The sequence below is a fragment of the Cheilinus undulatus genome, linkage group 22, assembly GCF_018320785.1.
Source record: "Cheilinus undulatus linkage group 22, ASM1832078v1, whole genome shotgun sequence".
Taxonomy (NCBI): domain Eukaryota; kingdom Metazoa; phylum Chordata; class Actinopteri; order Labriformes; family Labridae; genus Cheilinus; species Cheilinus undulatus.
The window spans coordinates 21,242,001-21,258,188 of record NC_054886.1 but is presented as its reverse complement, the minus strand read 5'-3'; the positions used below and the strand labels follow the sequence as shown (position 1 = coordinate 21,258,188).

The window sequence follows — 16,188 nt, the reverse complement described above, 5'->3', positions numbered from 1 at the left end:
ATTTGTTCTTCATGTGCTTGTTTTACACGATAAAAAGAGACAGACGGTAGTGTAAAGACATGAGGGCTTTACATCAGTATGCATACTCGGACTTATTCTTGTCAAACTGTCCTGTTGTAAAAATGTGCATTTATAAACATGGTGAACATATGGCAGGCATAATTCTTTTCCAATCAGGACAAAGTTCAGTCATCAGATGAGTGTGACATGCAGAAGATTGTGTGTCTTATGCGTGCTCACAGGATCCCCCGTTTCATTGGTAGAAGAGGAAACAGGCCAAAGGAGGAGGGAGAGCATCTTTACCGCCAAAGATGCCAAAGTTAACAATGAACAGCGCGCACTGAGGGGAAATGTGGTAACACGGGTCGAGAGGTGAGGTGGTGAAAGCTTCGGTACGGTGAGCAGAGGGACCTCAGGGAGGGAGGGAGAGCAGGCTGGGGAGAGTAATGGCAGCGTTAGCGGTCAGACAAGGCTTCGTCTGATAGAAGGGAGATTGTTTTGACTGTGGGGGATCTGCGGAGTGTGAGAGAGGAGAAATGACAAAGCAGATACAATCTATAAGAGGCAGGCTCACATCCAAAGGCACTATCTGTTGTTCTCTGTAAGTATGAAGTAAGATGCCTTACATGAGGAGAAACCCATGTGGATTTTAAGTGGGTTTGTTGTCGGTGTTGGAAGAGGATTTCTGACCATTTATTTCAGAGGTAGCACAACGCCAAAATACTCTGACTTTGATTAATCAAGTATGCTATAGCTGTGGCATCACCAGCATTTCTTATTTCAGTCAGGACCACTTTGTCAGGAAACACATGATTTAAATATTTATTTCTTAGCAGTTATTAATTAGCAATCATGCTGTTATTCATGTTTGGTGGTGAGGCTGTTCTGGGATCTTCCTGACCTTCCACAAGCCCACGTGGAATGCATTTAGCAGGAATGGTACACATTCCTGCTCTTCCTATGCGGTTAAGTGAAGCCTAAGGCAGGGAGAGAAGCAGCAAAAAACTCAGAGCAGAGCAGGCATCAATGACAATAGAAAGACACTGATTAAGTCAGAAGAAGAATAAAGGAGGAGCTGGGGTGGAGGAGCACCTGCTCTCACACAAGCAGCATTTGAGGGTTTTCAAACGTGACTGGCCTTCGATTCCATCAACTACAGCAAGTAGCAAAGCAGCTCCAGACCATCACACTACCAACACCATCAATTTTTATTAATGCTGTGTTAGTTTTACGCCAGATGTAATGGCTCGTCAGTCCTCAGAATATTTTCCCAAAAGTCTGGGGATCATCAAGATTTTTTTTTTGGCTAATGTGAGATGAGCCTTTGTGTTCTTTTTTTTTTTTTTTTTTTGGTCTGCAGTGGTTTTGGCCTTGGAACTCTCCCATGGGCTCCATTTTTGCCCAGTGTCTTTCTTATTGAATAATGAATACTGACCTTAACTGAGTCAATGAGGCCTGAAGGCCTTTAGATCCTGTTCTGGGTTCTTTTGAGACGTCCTGGATGTGTTGTTGATGTGCTCATGGAGTAACGTTGGAAGACCTGCCACTCCTGGGAAGGTTCACCACTGTTCTAAGTTTTCCCCAGTTGTGGACAATGGCTCTCCTTGTGGTTTGCTGGAGTCAAAAAGCCTTATACCAGCTAGCAGAACTTTTAAGATTTTATTTCTCCTTTGGAAATCTGTGATTAAGAGATGACTTGAAATGCTGTAGCTTTGTTTAGCTTAGCTTAGCTTAGGCTTGAAACCTCAGAAACTCAGAAATATGTCTATATTGGCTGGGTGAAAAGTCAGAAAACTTTGTACATCAACAATTATATCCTGTTTAGTTCATCTGTACATGAACACTGCTAGAATTACATTTTTCATTCAACTGGTGTTTTTTTTCCCCAGAATATTTCTTGGCTGGCACCAGTAGCTTCACTGGCTGTCTGACAACTGGCCGTGGCTGAGAAATAGTCTGGCACATAACCCTCTAAAAAACAGCAATAAATCTTTTGCATGGGTTTAATACACAATATGTTTGCAGGAATATAGGAAAGTTTCAAAAATTGCACCTCCAATGTCTAATGTAAAAGGCCTTGCATTGTGAAAAATATAGGTAGCTAGTACTTGTATTTCTGAAGTATTTAAGTAAATGTACATGGATGACGTTCTACTGTTCTTGTTAGTATACATTTATGCTCCACACAACCTGCTGTGTTGCTTTCATTCACCACCATCAGTGTTCCCGCCAGCTTCTAAATGTCCATCCCCAGCCTCATTTAAATCAAATCATTACCACAGTTAAAAGCTTTGGTTCTGAATCATTTACCTCTGATGCTTTTTGCTTAAGTATTTAACTAGCTGTGAAATGAACAGTGACTCCTGGTGAAAAAAGTCAAACCTGAGAGATAGGAAAACTCTGAGAAGAAAACCAACCCAAGCAAACTGTTGAAATAGGGGTTTCGGGAACCACCGTGCTGTGGGCGCTTGGCTCTGGTTGCTGTGGCACCGTGGTTGGTATAATTTTTGAATCCTCAGATCCGGTCCAAGCTCTTGTGAACTGGCTGTGTCTCAGCTGCTGGCAGGGCCTTTATGCCCTTGGAGCCAATCATAAAATGTGTTGCCTCACGCAGTATATTCTCAGTCAGTGACGGAGGCAGATATTCAGCTCAATTTGGTCATCCTTACTAATGACTGTAATATGAAATAGGAGCCATGCTTTCAGAGCTGTGGTGACATTTAATGGTTACATTTGTCACAACTCTGTCCCTGCCAATTAATCCTATCCATCCCGTTGGCTCCCACTAAGCAAACAGCTGGGAAATAGCCTGATTGACTAAGTATACACTGTGAGATCTTCATGTTATTATCTTTAAATGGCAATATTAAGCGGGTGCCTCTAATGAAGTGGAGTTGTGGTGACAGCTCTCCGTCCTGCTCGGCTCTGCGGTTAAATCACAGGCTGTGGCCTCGACCAGGGTAATTGGCCCAATTGGGACGTTTCAGCACTCGGTGCCACACCTCAGCTAGTTCACCTCCCAACTTTTCCATCTCATACCACTTCATTTGGAATAGATTAACATGTGAAAACTCTTACTTCTCAGCCTGGTGATGCTTGTGTTAGGCCCGTCATAACAGAGAAGTCACCAGGGTTTATCAGTTCAGCATGAGGAGTGAGGTGTCAATTGCTTGTGTTTCATCTCTGACTCTTACTTATGCATGCTTCGAAGTAACTTTTTGATTAAAAGTGGTAACAAGGCTGTAAATTTGTATTTTTCTCACAGTTAGCTTCTTGTGCTGTCATCCTGCTGAGTTTAATAATGGGAAAATTCAATCATGCTTCACAAGCGTGATTATGAGCTTAACAAGGTGGGATCTCTTGTAGTTACTTTTTTACATAAGATGTTACAATTAAACACAGATGAGATGCATTCTTGTGCCTCAATCTTTGCCAGAAAGCTACAGGTGTAAACCAGCTCTGGCTTTGATGTCTGTTTTACTCACGAAATTATTCAATCAAGGCACAAAAATGTCAGAAAAATGGGGCGTTAATGAAGGCTAGTGTTAGTTCATGCAAGACACAGTAGTCATACGCCCAGCCGTGATCAGCTGACGGCCGACACAGCAGTGTATTCCAATTTTATCTACTTCTCACTTACCCAGCTTGCATTAATGTTGATGCACAACACTGCTCACAAAGCTTTTCCTCCTCCACCCCAGCCTCCTCCTTTATAGCAAAAAGCTTGCTGCTCATATTCCAGTTCATACTATTATGGATTAATTGCTAATTTTATTGTATTCAGTACACATTTTCATAAATGTATCTATCCATATGGGGGTTTCTAGCCCTGGAAAGTTAATGCATGCTGCTTGACTAACCCAGGAAGCGTCTTTTGAGCAGAGCCTTCTCCACAAGTAAAACTGTACATCCATTTTGCAATAAAATTATTCTTATAAGTTCCCTACTAAAAGAACTTCAAGTTTAAAAGCCATTTTACCTCCATGTTATGTAACACAAGGAGCCAGTTAACAGAGCAAGCTATTAACGTTCTTCATGTTAGATCTTCCCTGGTCTCAATAAGTCACACAAGGAAAATTGTTCATATAAAAGTTGTAATGATATGTTTTAAGATAGGCACTGAGGCACCCGTAAGTATGCAACAAATCCCAGCTGTAAACAGTCACACAGTTTACTGTCAAAAAAAAAAAAAATGCGGCAATTAAATGTGCCTTGTGTGCAACGCATCGTAATGACTCCCATAAAAAGCTGAGGGCGAGAAGCATTCCTGCAGCGACTTCTGAGCGTGAGGCACATGTGTAGTCTCACCGCAGCGTCCACACCAGAGCTAAAGACGAAGCGTCTTTCTCCATGCTCCCTTTTCCCACCAACCGCACATAATTACACTTATTGGCCCCTTGTTTTATGTATGTTTTTACTGTACACTGCAGAAGTAATGCAGGAAAAGGATCTTGATGGCTGACTCTTTTTGGAAAATGTGCTAAGTTACTCCTTCTTGTTAAATTTTTGACCTAAATACAATGAGAAAGGAGTTAAAACTGTTGCTACTATTACAGTCTATCTATCAAGGCCCCTTACCCCTACACTGTTTCTTCTACATAGTGTTGGATTTCATGTCAGCACCACGACGCAGCTGCACTGTGACAGTGTAAAAACAGTGAAATAATTCCCAGCGCTTTACTTTTATAAATGCTGTCTCAAACTTTAGCGAGGAGGTGCATCGAGTCTGTACACTGTGTAGAAAGGCGGGCAATCTTTTTCAGTAATTGGATTCAACACAAAACTCACTAAATTCAGCCATTGGGAAATAATAGCCTGCATTGTCAGATAAAAATAAGCTTCTTTCTTGTTTCTTTTACTGTAATTGCAGAGTAACATTTGCTCTTTTTGTAAGCAGACAAGCATTGTGCCTTGTAATATGCAGTTTTTGACAGTTTCCTATGTTGTCCCACTAATTTTTGTGTCTTTACCTTTTTCCTAGGGAGACGCTGGCTCATCTGCTGCAGGCATCAAGGTAAGAGATCTTATCCTAGAGAGTTTCACTGACTGTTTGTTGATGTTAATAAAGAGATGGTGACACAAGCTGTTTGTATATGTGCAAACACATAAGTGGAAATTTACATTTAACTTAATTTAAGGGGAAGTATTGAGCGTCCGTGTAGGTAACCTCAGTCAAGGCCAGTTGCCCCCTTGACAAAGATTTGTATGAAGTATTTCGACAAAAACACATAAGCTCCAAAACCAAAGTTACCTTGCTAATTTGTTGCCAAAATTAAATAAAAAAAAATACTCTGAAATAATCAGTCTTATAAAAAAATGTTGGCCCAAAAAAGTGGGGTAACTTTAAGCTAACATTTCCTTGGTTTACTCACTTGAGTTAAACATTTTATCAGCCCTATTCATCTTCTGACAACATGCACCTAATTAACCTAATTAACCTAACTCAAAATATACTGAGAAAAGTCTGACTTATCTTAAAGATACTAAAGTAAATGTTAAATTAAGCCACCTGCATCATCATAAACAAAAAAGAACTTGCACTCATGTTAGCTCAATAACTCTGAAACTTACATTGCCTTACTAATTAGTGAACAAGTTTTTACCTCTATTAGCATATACATAAACATATTCTTTATTTGAAATAGAAAAAGGTTAGCTGTAATAGAAAATAGGTTGAGTTAATGTAAAGTGTCTTCATCATAATAATCAGTATGAGATTAGCTAAGCCAATGCTAGCTTCAAACTTTATTACCTCCGCCAAGTAGGTAATAAAGGAGATGGAGGACATGAGTAACTTATCCAAAATTTTGGAGTTTATAGAGTCTGAAAGATGCATGCCCAGTTGAGGAGACGAGTCGGAGCAAAACAGAGAGAAAGACAGCAAATTGTAGCGAGAATACTCACAATGCTGGGAGAAATAGAGGAATATTCACCCTCTGCCATGACTTTCACATGTAGCGAAGCCAATGCTTTGCTTCACCATGTCTCTACCCCACCAGGGAGGGAGTAATTGGCAAATTAGATTTTGGGAGTGATCCAGATCATTGTCTGGATCCAGGGATGTTTTTAAAGGATTCTTCACTTTTGGGAGATAAGGCTAATGGTGGAGGTCTCTCTAAATGCTTTTCTAGTATTAGCTTGCCAATTTGTTATTCAATTCCAACATTTTATAAAGGTATGCATATGTTTTAACAATATGAATTTTATTCTAAATGCATAAGTTTTGCTACCTCAAAAACCAAATTCTGTTTCAGAGATGTTAGCACGTGACAAAAATGCACAAGTATTAACGCAAGTAATTACCTCTAAGTTAGCCTAGCCTAGCCAAGCCATGCATAGCTATGCGTGCTCCATTACCCTCAAACTTATGCTTGCAAATATTTGATGAATATGGGGAGAAAGGTCATTTATCAGCAGATCTTACACAGTTTTTCAACATGGTTTAAAAGAAATACAAATAAAAATTGACAGTGACTTTGAACATGGAAACTTTAGTCCATAAAACTTCAGCTTAAATGAAAAAATGCACAGTTAGATCAAGCTAGCTTTATGATGTTCAGCATGAAATGACTTGTAACCATGTTTTTTTATCCTAGCTAATAACTAATGTCAGCTCTGAAACTCTGAAGCTAGCTTGTTAATTTGTGACCCATTTTGAGTGAAAAGTAGTTTTGCCAACAAATTTTCTTACACATTCTTACAGGAACATTATTAAAATACATCATAAAAACTTGTTGTATCTCAAAGTAATGCTCAATCTTATGTCAGAAGTGTTTGCTTAAATAGACCAATAAGATAAGTGAGGTTAAGCTAACATCAGCTTCATCCTTAAATCAAAGCAAGACTGAAGTTTTAAGAAATTAACCAATAATGCTCAAGGCAGGTTTTCCACCTTATTCCTGGGTCTACTGTAGCTATGAATGTGGGTTAAACCTCTGATGAAGTAAAGGTGATGGAAAATATAAGTTTCTCCCTGCTGGCTAACTATATCAAGACAGTTTTGCGTTCATTTCTTCCATTTGTCTGGGACGCCATATTTCTCTTAACGGAAATACACAATACAACTTAAGATTAACATCATATTAAACTTCAGTTTAGGGTTACAGTAAGGGTTAAGGTAATGGTTAGGATATCAAAAGTTAAAAGTCAAAAACTTAATAAAGCAGAGCGGACAATCTGCTTACAGGACAAAAAGCTCATCTTCTATATAAAACATTCTAACGCAGGTGGCGTAGCTTATACACTGTAGCTGAATAAGCTACGTAGATAACAAAGCTATGTAGCTAACAGAGCTAAAACTAAGCTCACAAAGCAGCTACATAAGCTACGTATCTACATTTTCTGTGTAGCTAGGTTATCTTTAGCTACATTTTCTAAAGCTTAAGCTGATAAAGCTAACTTAGTGATATACGTAGGTACATATCTACCTAGCTAGCATCGATAAAGCTAAGCTCACAAAGCAATTACGTAAGCTACGTCGGTATGTTATCTACGTATCTATGTTAGCTTTAGCTTTGTTTGCTAAAGCTTACAATGCTAAGGATAATTTAGCTATAGATAATAGAGCTACATAGCTAACATAGATAAAGCTAGGTTCACAAGCAGCTTTGTAATCTAGGTAGCTACGTTAGCTTTAGCTAGATTTGCTAAAGCTGAACATCTGGTTATGGTGCAAAGTCCAAACTTGACGGTGGGGACCAGAGGTTTCACGCAACATTCCACGCAAGGCATCAAAAGGCAAAGAAATAGTGAAACACTCGAAGCAACATTCGATACAAATGAGCTGATCATAATTCTTGATGTATTTTTCAGGGTGAACCAGGAGAGCCTGGACGAAGTGGACATAAGGTAAAACTTGTCACCTATTTTGTTGTACACTGCTCTTTATAAAGCAGTAGAACAATACATATATGACCATAGATATAGCAGAAATATTGATGCAGTTTTAGTTAGATTGAAATGGATGCATTTTACTGAATAAAAGATAAATTGACTGATGTTAGAAATGGTTCAGTGTTGATTGGTGACTGTGGCCATAAAAAATGTCTTTACATTTAGCGGAAAGCTTAACATGCAGTGAATTTTGATACTTCTTATTGATTACACAGCTTTTAATGAATCAGTCCACAAGAAGAGAAGTTGAATATTTAAAGTCTGGATAGCTGCATACTAAACTCAGTCATTTCTCATAGTAAAAATGAAATAATGATTGTTGTACTTGGGGGTGCAGAGCCTGACTCTTCAACTTGAACTTCATTACATCACAGTGCTCGACTTCATGTTACATTTACTTTGGCTCTAAACTTGATTCACGCTGGTGTAAGGTCCCAGGAAACAAACTAACACCTCTGGATAAAATCTTTTGGATGCTTTTTGGCTCCTTTCTTGCGAGCTGTGCTTGTAAGAGTCAAAGCCACCAGGTTATCCCATTAATTTTCTTTGCAGGAGTCCAACTGCAAAAGGGTTTGTTGTTTCAGCAATCATTTTTGAATGAAACCTCTCTGAGCAATTTTTATTCTGGAGTTTGACACAATTTTTAAGCCAAGACAGGAAAGTAGAAGAATATTGGTAAGGATACATTTGCTAATAGAAAATTAATAAAACAAGTAGAAGAGGAGCTACTGCAAAATAGAAGCCATTGCTTGTCTGTCGCCCAGGTTGTTGCAGATTGCACCAGTGCGTCATCTAATTATAGTTCTTAATCCCAAATGTCGCACCCCATTAATTTCCCCTGTCGTTTCTGCTTTGGGACAAACTGGTTCCAAGCAGACACAAGAGCTTTGGCAAATATCCTTTTTTGTGCTGTGCTGCAAAGAAAACACCAATGGCCCGACTAATTTTTGACTGCTTCATCTCATGTCTAATTTTACAGCCATTCTGCTTGTGCTGACACATTTGAAGATGTTTTTCTCTCAAAATGGCGACTACAAGCTTGATTTGTTGTTCCCCGTTTGGTACACTTGGATGTGAATCAAGCATTGAAGTAGCAGTCCTCAAGAAAGACCTTTGTTCATTAGTTTTACGATGCTTTCATTTGCCACAATGGAACTTTACAGCCCTCTCTCATATCCCCAAAGTGCCGTTACAGTTGATCATTCTCGTGCGGTGCTAATCACTTCTTTTTATATGCCATAAATACAATGGTCTTAATAGAGCGTTAAATTATCCACAGTCCAAAAATGTTGTTTTTAAAGCTTCACAGAGGCATCACGGGGGACTTGACCTCTGATTTTTTCCACTGTGGAATCAAACGACTGTGCACTACTCAAGCTTGCATGTAATAGCAATCTGGAGTTCTGGACTTAACAATGACCCGGCCTTGGTAACAGAGACAAAAGCCAACTCTCAACTACGAGCACTGCCAAACTCTAACGACCTTGAAGCTCTTTTAAACAGCTTTGTGCAACTTTAATCCAACGTCTGTGACCGTTTTTCCTTCCAGAAACCAGAACTTTCACACCTGCCCAAAGCAATAAAATCATCAAAATAAAAATTGCCAATGCACTTTGTGAAGGGTTGAGTGTTATAACAAGCACTAATCACGCTGTCAAGCCATGGCTGCATGAGTTGGTTTGAAAGTGCATGTGCAGAACCTTCTGCTAGCGCTTACTGCAAGCAAATGACAGTCAGCACACTAATGGACAGCAGGCCAGTATTTTTAAATTACAGCAGCTCTATAGCCAGAGAAAACTCAAGTATTTAATAAAGCTAATAGAACCCCAAAGAGCCAACAAATGAGGCTTGACTCAGCTTAGCTTGGCTTGGCCGTAACGTGTCACACTCTTCCTGTGTAGGGAGAGCCAGGACTTCCAGGGCTGCCTGGACTCCCAGGGATAAAGGTAAATGCTTTGCTGTTTTTATCCGCAGTCATTTCCCTGCTGTTGTCCCTGTCCATCCCTTTCAGCCCACCCTAGCAGAGCTCGGTGCAAAACTTAGGCAAACTATTGCCATGCCCCAATTCAGGGGTAGCATCCTTTGAAGGACCTCGCTTTTACCCACTCAGGCCTAGCTAAAATAAGTCCATGTAGGGTTTCTTATTTGTGTCATAAAGGCTACGTTCACACTGCAGACCACTCAGGAGAGACTTGATACAAGTTCAACAAGAATTCATTTTACACTTTTTGATGAAATAAGCATGTGCAAACAGCAGGAATAGGATATCGCCTATGGAGTCTAGATACTGGGGGTGCAGTTGATGAGACCTCTGAGAAGCTGGACCTGGAACCAATGAGGTGGCTTGGAGGAGGAGACTGGTTTGCAGGATGAGATGAGCAGGAGACCTGTGAAGATCTGGACTAGATGCTGATGAACTGAAAGGAGGTGGCTGGGGTGGAGGATGGTTGCAGCGTCCACACTGAAATGAGAGCGAATGACACATTGAAAATATGACAGGCGCGTGATGACGTGTGAAACGAGGTTGTGACAGAATCTGATTGGTTGCGTATTTAAGAGAGTGAATGCCCATAATCAGCTGATCACCAGAGCAAGAAGAGAGGAAGAATGACAGAAGGGAGTGAAATCAACAGGTGGTGGCTAATAAATGAGTGGAAACAGTCTTTCTGCCTGAACTTTCACTGAGCTTCATTTGAATTCCAAAAGATCAGATGTGAAAGTGGTCTGAACAAAGGGACATTCAGAGCTTGATTGTGCACCACAGGGTTGATGTTTTACAAGCTTTTAAGACAAGAAGTGCAGGCAAGACAAAATCTTTAAAAAATAGCGTAGAGCTCAGAGGGTTTAGTTTCTCCAACTCATTTAAGATCAGTACCTTATAGGTATAAAACCTACGCCTTGTCTTTGAACAGAAAGTAGTTTTGACCAAAATATGATGTCTGCAAATGAGGATAACAGCCTAATCTTACTTTACAACACACATCATTTTATTTTGCTTTTTTTCCCCAAAATTTCAGATCTAAGTCCACTTAAATTGTTTTAATGAAATTCCCAAAGATAAAAGTAAATTGTAACGAAACCCCCAAACAATCTTCCAAACATCCAAACAAAGTCCGCAAAAATTCCATGAAATTTTGGGGATATTTAGAAGGAAATTCCCTACCCAAATTTCCAATCAAAATTAATTAAAAAATGTTCAAAGCATCCCCCAAGAAAATTCCTGAAACTTTTAATGCAATTTTCAAAGCAAGTTTTCAAAAATGTACAAATAAATTGCATCTTAATTCAATGGAATTCCCCCCTAAAATCTCCCAAACATCCAAACAAAATCCCAAAAAATTCCAGGAAAATTCAGGAAAACTTTGAGGGAAATTCCCCACCCACATTTTCAATCAAATTCAAAAGCTTTGAAAATAAATTCTCCTAAAAAAATACCAAAAAATTTGGACATTTTAAAGCAACCCCTGGAAAATTCCTGAAAATTTAAAGCGAATTCTGTAGACATCCCAAGCAAGTTACATGACAGTCATCTCAAAAATGTAATAGCAGAACTTGCACTATTTTGTAGGAAAGTTCAGGTTCATTGATAGGAGCTATTTTGTAGAGTCAAGATCTGCTGTTTCTCAAAGTTCTAGACATTAAGTTTGAAATTTGTTTTTATTCTTCAACAGTTTGAGATTTTTTCTCTTTATTTCGACTTAAATCTTAAAACTGTATTCCAACTTTTTTATCATTTGGACTTAATTCCTGAATTCAACAGCATTTTTTTCTTAAACCATGACCTTAATCCTCTTCCGTAGCTGTAAGATGAAAAGCCCATGATTTCAGTAGTTGATGAAAGGCAGTTAAAAGGGATACTTGGGTATTCTTGGTGTTGTGTTGTATAAGGCACTCATCATTTACACTATTTTGGCACTTTGGCAACTGAGCAGACTGATGTTAAATTGTGAGTTTTTATATCACAGTTTGAGATAATTTCAAGGAACAAACATCTAACGATTATCCGCCTGATGCAACACAGCAAGTTTGTTCTAACTCAGTTTCCCTCTTAAACAGTTAGCGTCCTTTGATAGAGTATATCCTGTTGTGTCTCTGTACTATAAATAACAGTGTGAGCTGTGTAATCGTCAGTCACTTAAATGGCTGTCATGCCATTTGAATTGCCGTGCAAAAAAATCCTGAATTCTTCATGAGGATGCAGCAGATGCATTCTTCATGGCCTGTTAAAATTAGGATACATCTGTCAGCTGCTTTCCAAAGAGCCTTTGAAAGCGGACAGCCTTTAGCACACCGCTGTGACGCATTCTGCACCCCCTCGAAGGATGCGGCCCCTGAATTGAGACACAAGGATTAAGGTCTCCCACCCTTGCTTCTCCTGTTTTGTGGGATTTGTACCTAGCTCCGTGTGCATGTGTGGCAGCGGCACAGAGATACCTGAGCCTCTGATCCAAACTTGCTAGAAATAGAAAACTGTCTCATTAAGGTTTGTGAAAAGAGTGGAGGTTTATGAATAAATAATTGGGTCCCTGAATTCCTGGCAACAACCTCCTTAGTCAAGTGGCATCAAGAGATTCAGAGTAAAATGTGTCAAATGTTCTCCTCATAAAGGAGAAGTTTGTTTTATTTAATCATTTAGATTTCAAAAACTTTTTAGGTTCAGTGTAGGTGAATTTTCTTGTACTTTTTCTTGAAAAACAACCAGCAGATGGTGAAACTATAGGCGCTTGAATAATTAACTTCCATTCTATCCTTGAAATATTCCAATCTTTTCATTGTATGTCAGCATCATTAGCCTGAAAATAAACATAAATGCATGCGAGGAACGCTCGTGTAGGCATGATGAAATGTCTCAGTGCTGCTTCTCTACTTTGTAATGTGCTTGCTGTGTAAAAGTGCCATGCATTTCACATTTTAAACACCTCTGTTCCTACTCTAAAGGTCTGAAAGCTTGATGAATTCTAACAGTATTTCGCTAACGTTGCAGTTTTCTCGTCTTGCACTTGTGTTTTACTTTAAAACGAGTGTCCCATGTCTCTCTGAAGGCTTCCACGGTGCTTTAACCGCTGAAGGTGGGAATGTCTGGGTGCAGTTGGTGAAGTAATACAGACCAATTAAGTGATTTTGCAATAAAATATAACGCAAAGAAAATCAATTATCACACCTCATTTGAGACCAGGGGATAAAACTGGCACAAGCCACCTATTTTAAGTGTCAGTCTGTGTGATTTATGCATGTTTTAATGGGTGTCTAGTGCATGCATGTTGTTTTTTACATGTTTGGCTGTGCACTTTTGTGTTAAGAGTCATGATCAGCAAGTAAAGCGAATGCTACACCAAATTTTTCTTTTGGGAATTTAAGTAATATTCTTATTTTTTCAGGGTGAGCCTGGATTCCTTGGACCTCAAGGAGAGCCAGGGCTTCCAGGACTCCCAGGAACAAAGGTGGGTGCCACAGTGAGGTTTGCAGTCTCTGACGATGCCCGACAATGGATTGCAAATGCTTCATATTATTGTCACCATTTTTCTCTCTGCAGCAAGGTGATTAAGTCTCTGATTCTGCAAAAATATCACTTGAATGAGCTAATCCTCCCCCACCGTGCAGCCATCAGTAATAATCCAGACACTTGTCCTCTTGCAGTGCATTGATAATCCTGTCATATTAGTCATGCATTGTCCTCTGGGCATCTTTAATGAAATGTCAGGCTCTATCTTAAAAGAAGAAACACCGCAGACTATAGCTTATCTGATGGATCACCTTGTGTTCAGGGCTGCCTATACAGGATTAATACAACAAATGCTTTAATCCCATTTTTAGGGGCTTTGTTTGGTGTTTTCAGGACATTTCTCATTTTAGGAGTATGTTGGTTTATTTGCAAGTCTGGGCCATTAAGTTATCATTAGTGAGTGCTTATTTGAAGAGAAAACCAATGCTGTATTGACTCAGCAGTGCTGAATAATGGCCATGTCCCACTTGGTTTGAAGTACTAGCATTAAGTAATACCCTCTGAGTAATACCACAGCACCCTCTATTGGCTTTATGAATGCAGAACCCTAAACGGTCTGAGGTCAAAATACCTAGTAGATTTTCTAGTCCTTTATAAAGCATTCAGACTGCTCAGGTTCTCTTGTACAGGTTTGCTCTTTTACTTGATATTTTTAATTGATCTCAGAACTTAATCTAATAAGCAGCTGACACATTTTTGCTATCTAAAGAATTGGAATTTTAATAAACTGTATTTATGTCCACTAAGTTTTTCAAATGCTGAAGTGTAAAGACAGTGGGTGGGTTTGGGGTGCAGCTTAGGCCTGTGCCCAGCACAGTCAGAGCAAACTGTGAGTCTAGATCCTAAATAAGGCATTCTGTTCAGGATGGGTTGCTAAACAGAATGTATTTTGACCAGGCAAGACCAGGAGGGGAGTCTTTGTCTGGCGAGGAGGTCAGGCCAAGGGCAGTTTTAGCAATTTGAAGACCCTGGACAAAGACCTGTAAGACTCTTTTCTGTTTAGCTTAAATAAATCACTGCAAATAAACAAGATACTTTGAAGAATATAATCAGAAAACCACAGGACATACCTATATCTAGTACTAGCTCATCATCTTACAGGAGCATCATTACTCAAACTGATCATATTGTGATGTCTGAGTATCTCTCCAGGCCATATGGAGCTTATGAAAATGAAAATGTACAGGTCATTCAGTAACTATTCAGACCCTATTGACTTTTTTCTGTTTTTTTTATGTTGCAGGCTGATGCTACAGTCATTTTTATTCTCATTTTCTACCCTCAGTACCCCATCATGACAAAGTAAAAACAGAATTTTAGAAAATTGAAAAATAAGTTAGCAAATCCTGTCAGATCAGTTTAATTTATCACAGGTGGACTCCAATCAATGTGTAGAAACATCATCACCTGAGCTTCATTTCAAGTGTCGTAAAGGGTCTGAATACTTTTATCAATGTGATATTTAAGTTTTAGTTTTTTTATAAATTGGCAGAAAAATGTAAAATTCTCTTGTCACTCTGTGATGATGGTTTACTGAGAGTAGATTAATGAGAATTAAAATTAATTTTTTTGACTTTAGTATGAGGCTGCAAAATAGAAAAGAAAGAAGGGTCTGAATACTTTCTGAATACCATATGCTCAATTCCTTTGCAGTGAATCATACATTACTAGACAGTAATCCACCAATTTGTTTTTTGAATATATCTATAGGGATCTACCTTACTAATATTTGTGTGGTATGAAGGTATTTTGGGATTTTTTGAGGGGGTTGGACACCATTGTTTCCACTTTTGGCTCCTCATTTACTTTAACCTTTATATCACCAAGGAAAATCTCAGTTAGATTAAAAATCTCCTTTTAAGAGTGTCCTTACCAGGACAGCAGGGTTTCAGACAAAAAACTGTCAATCACTGCAAGCATAATACAGGATATGTAGTCTAAATGCATTAAAAAAGACAGATAAAAATTCAAAGTCATATATTTTAAAGCATCTGCAGCCAGATGTTTCTGCCCCCACATCAATTAACTTCCTCCTTAGTGTCCAATGAAGTCAGATCATGAAGTTTAAGCTCTTTTTGTAAATCATAAGCAAAAGGAGTAGTGAACTTAAATGCCCTTTTCCCCAGTTCACTTCTGACCTTTTGGACTGACATCAAAATCTATACACTGACGTTTTATGAGTTCCTGTGCTTTCTGGCTGATTTAGGTAAGAAGATATGTAGGAATAAGACCGAGCATAGACACATACCTCAGATTTGATGCACACCTTTCATGATATCTTGTGGCCTTTGGAGCATGGAGCAATTTTTTACCTTTGCCTAATGGTGAAATGCGCTGTAGTCAAGGGATCTCAGAGCCATATAACACTGTAAGGTATGACAACAGATAACTCATCCCATATGAGGATATTTTTTATGTATGTTGTGTTTAATTTATTTCTTCCTGATCTTATTTTTAATATTGTACCTCTAAGTCCTGTCTTTTAATGCTCATAATGTCATAAATGCTTTGTTTTCATCTCTGTATAGCCCTTTATGTATGAAAGGTGCTCTATAAATAAACCTGTCTTCCCTCGCCTAGAGAAAACGCTTACATCTAAAATAAAACAAAGGATGAGCATTTTTTAGACTCTCATTCGATGGAAAAAAAGAAGGTTGGATACAGATCTTTATAAATGACATTTCACCTTGCCGAGGGTCACAGTTCAACTTGAAGATGTGACTCAGCATAAAAATGGACAGTTCACCATGTAAAGCTGTCAGATATGACAGAAAAAGAGCTCTTGTTCAGGT

General features: G+C 38.9%; 1 protein-coding gene across 8 annotated transcripts in view; it reads left to right on the top strand.

Annotated features, from left to right (window-relative positions):
• Positions 1 to 16,188, top strand: part of LOC121504912 (collagen alpha-1(XXV) chain) — a 245,038-nt gene that overhangs the window by 201,097 nt on the left and 27,753 nt on the right. For all 8 annotated transcript variants that reach the window (XM_041780021.1, XM_041780019.1, XM_041780017.1 and 5 more), the window contains 4 exons: positions 4,982 to 5,014; positions 7,813 to 7,848; positions 9,795 to 9,839; positions 13,272 to 13,334. In XM_041780021.1, the coding sequence (XP_041635955.1) occupies positions 4,982 to 5,014; positions 7,813 to 7,848; positions 9,795 to 9,839; positions 13,272 to 13,334 (177 nt within the window). The remainder of the gene's footprint in view (positions 1 to 4,981; positions 5,015 to 7,812; positions 7,849 to 9,794; positions 9,840 to 13,271; positions 13,335 to 16,188) is intronic.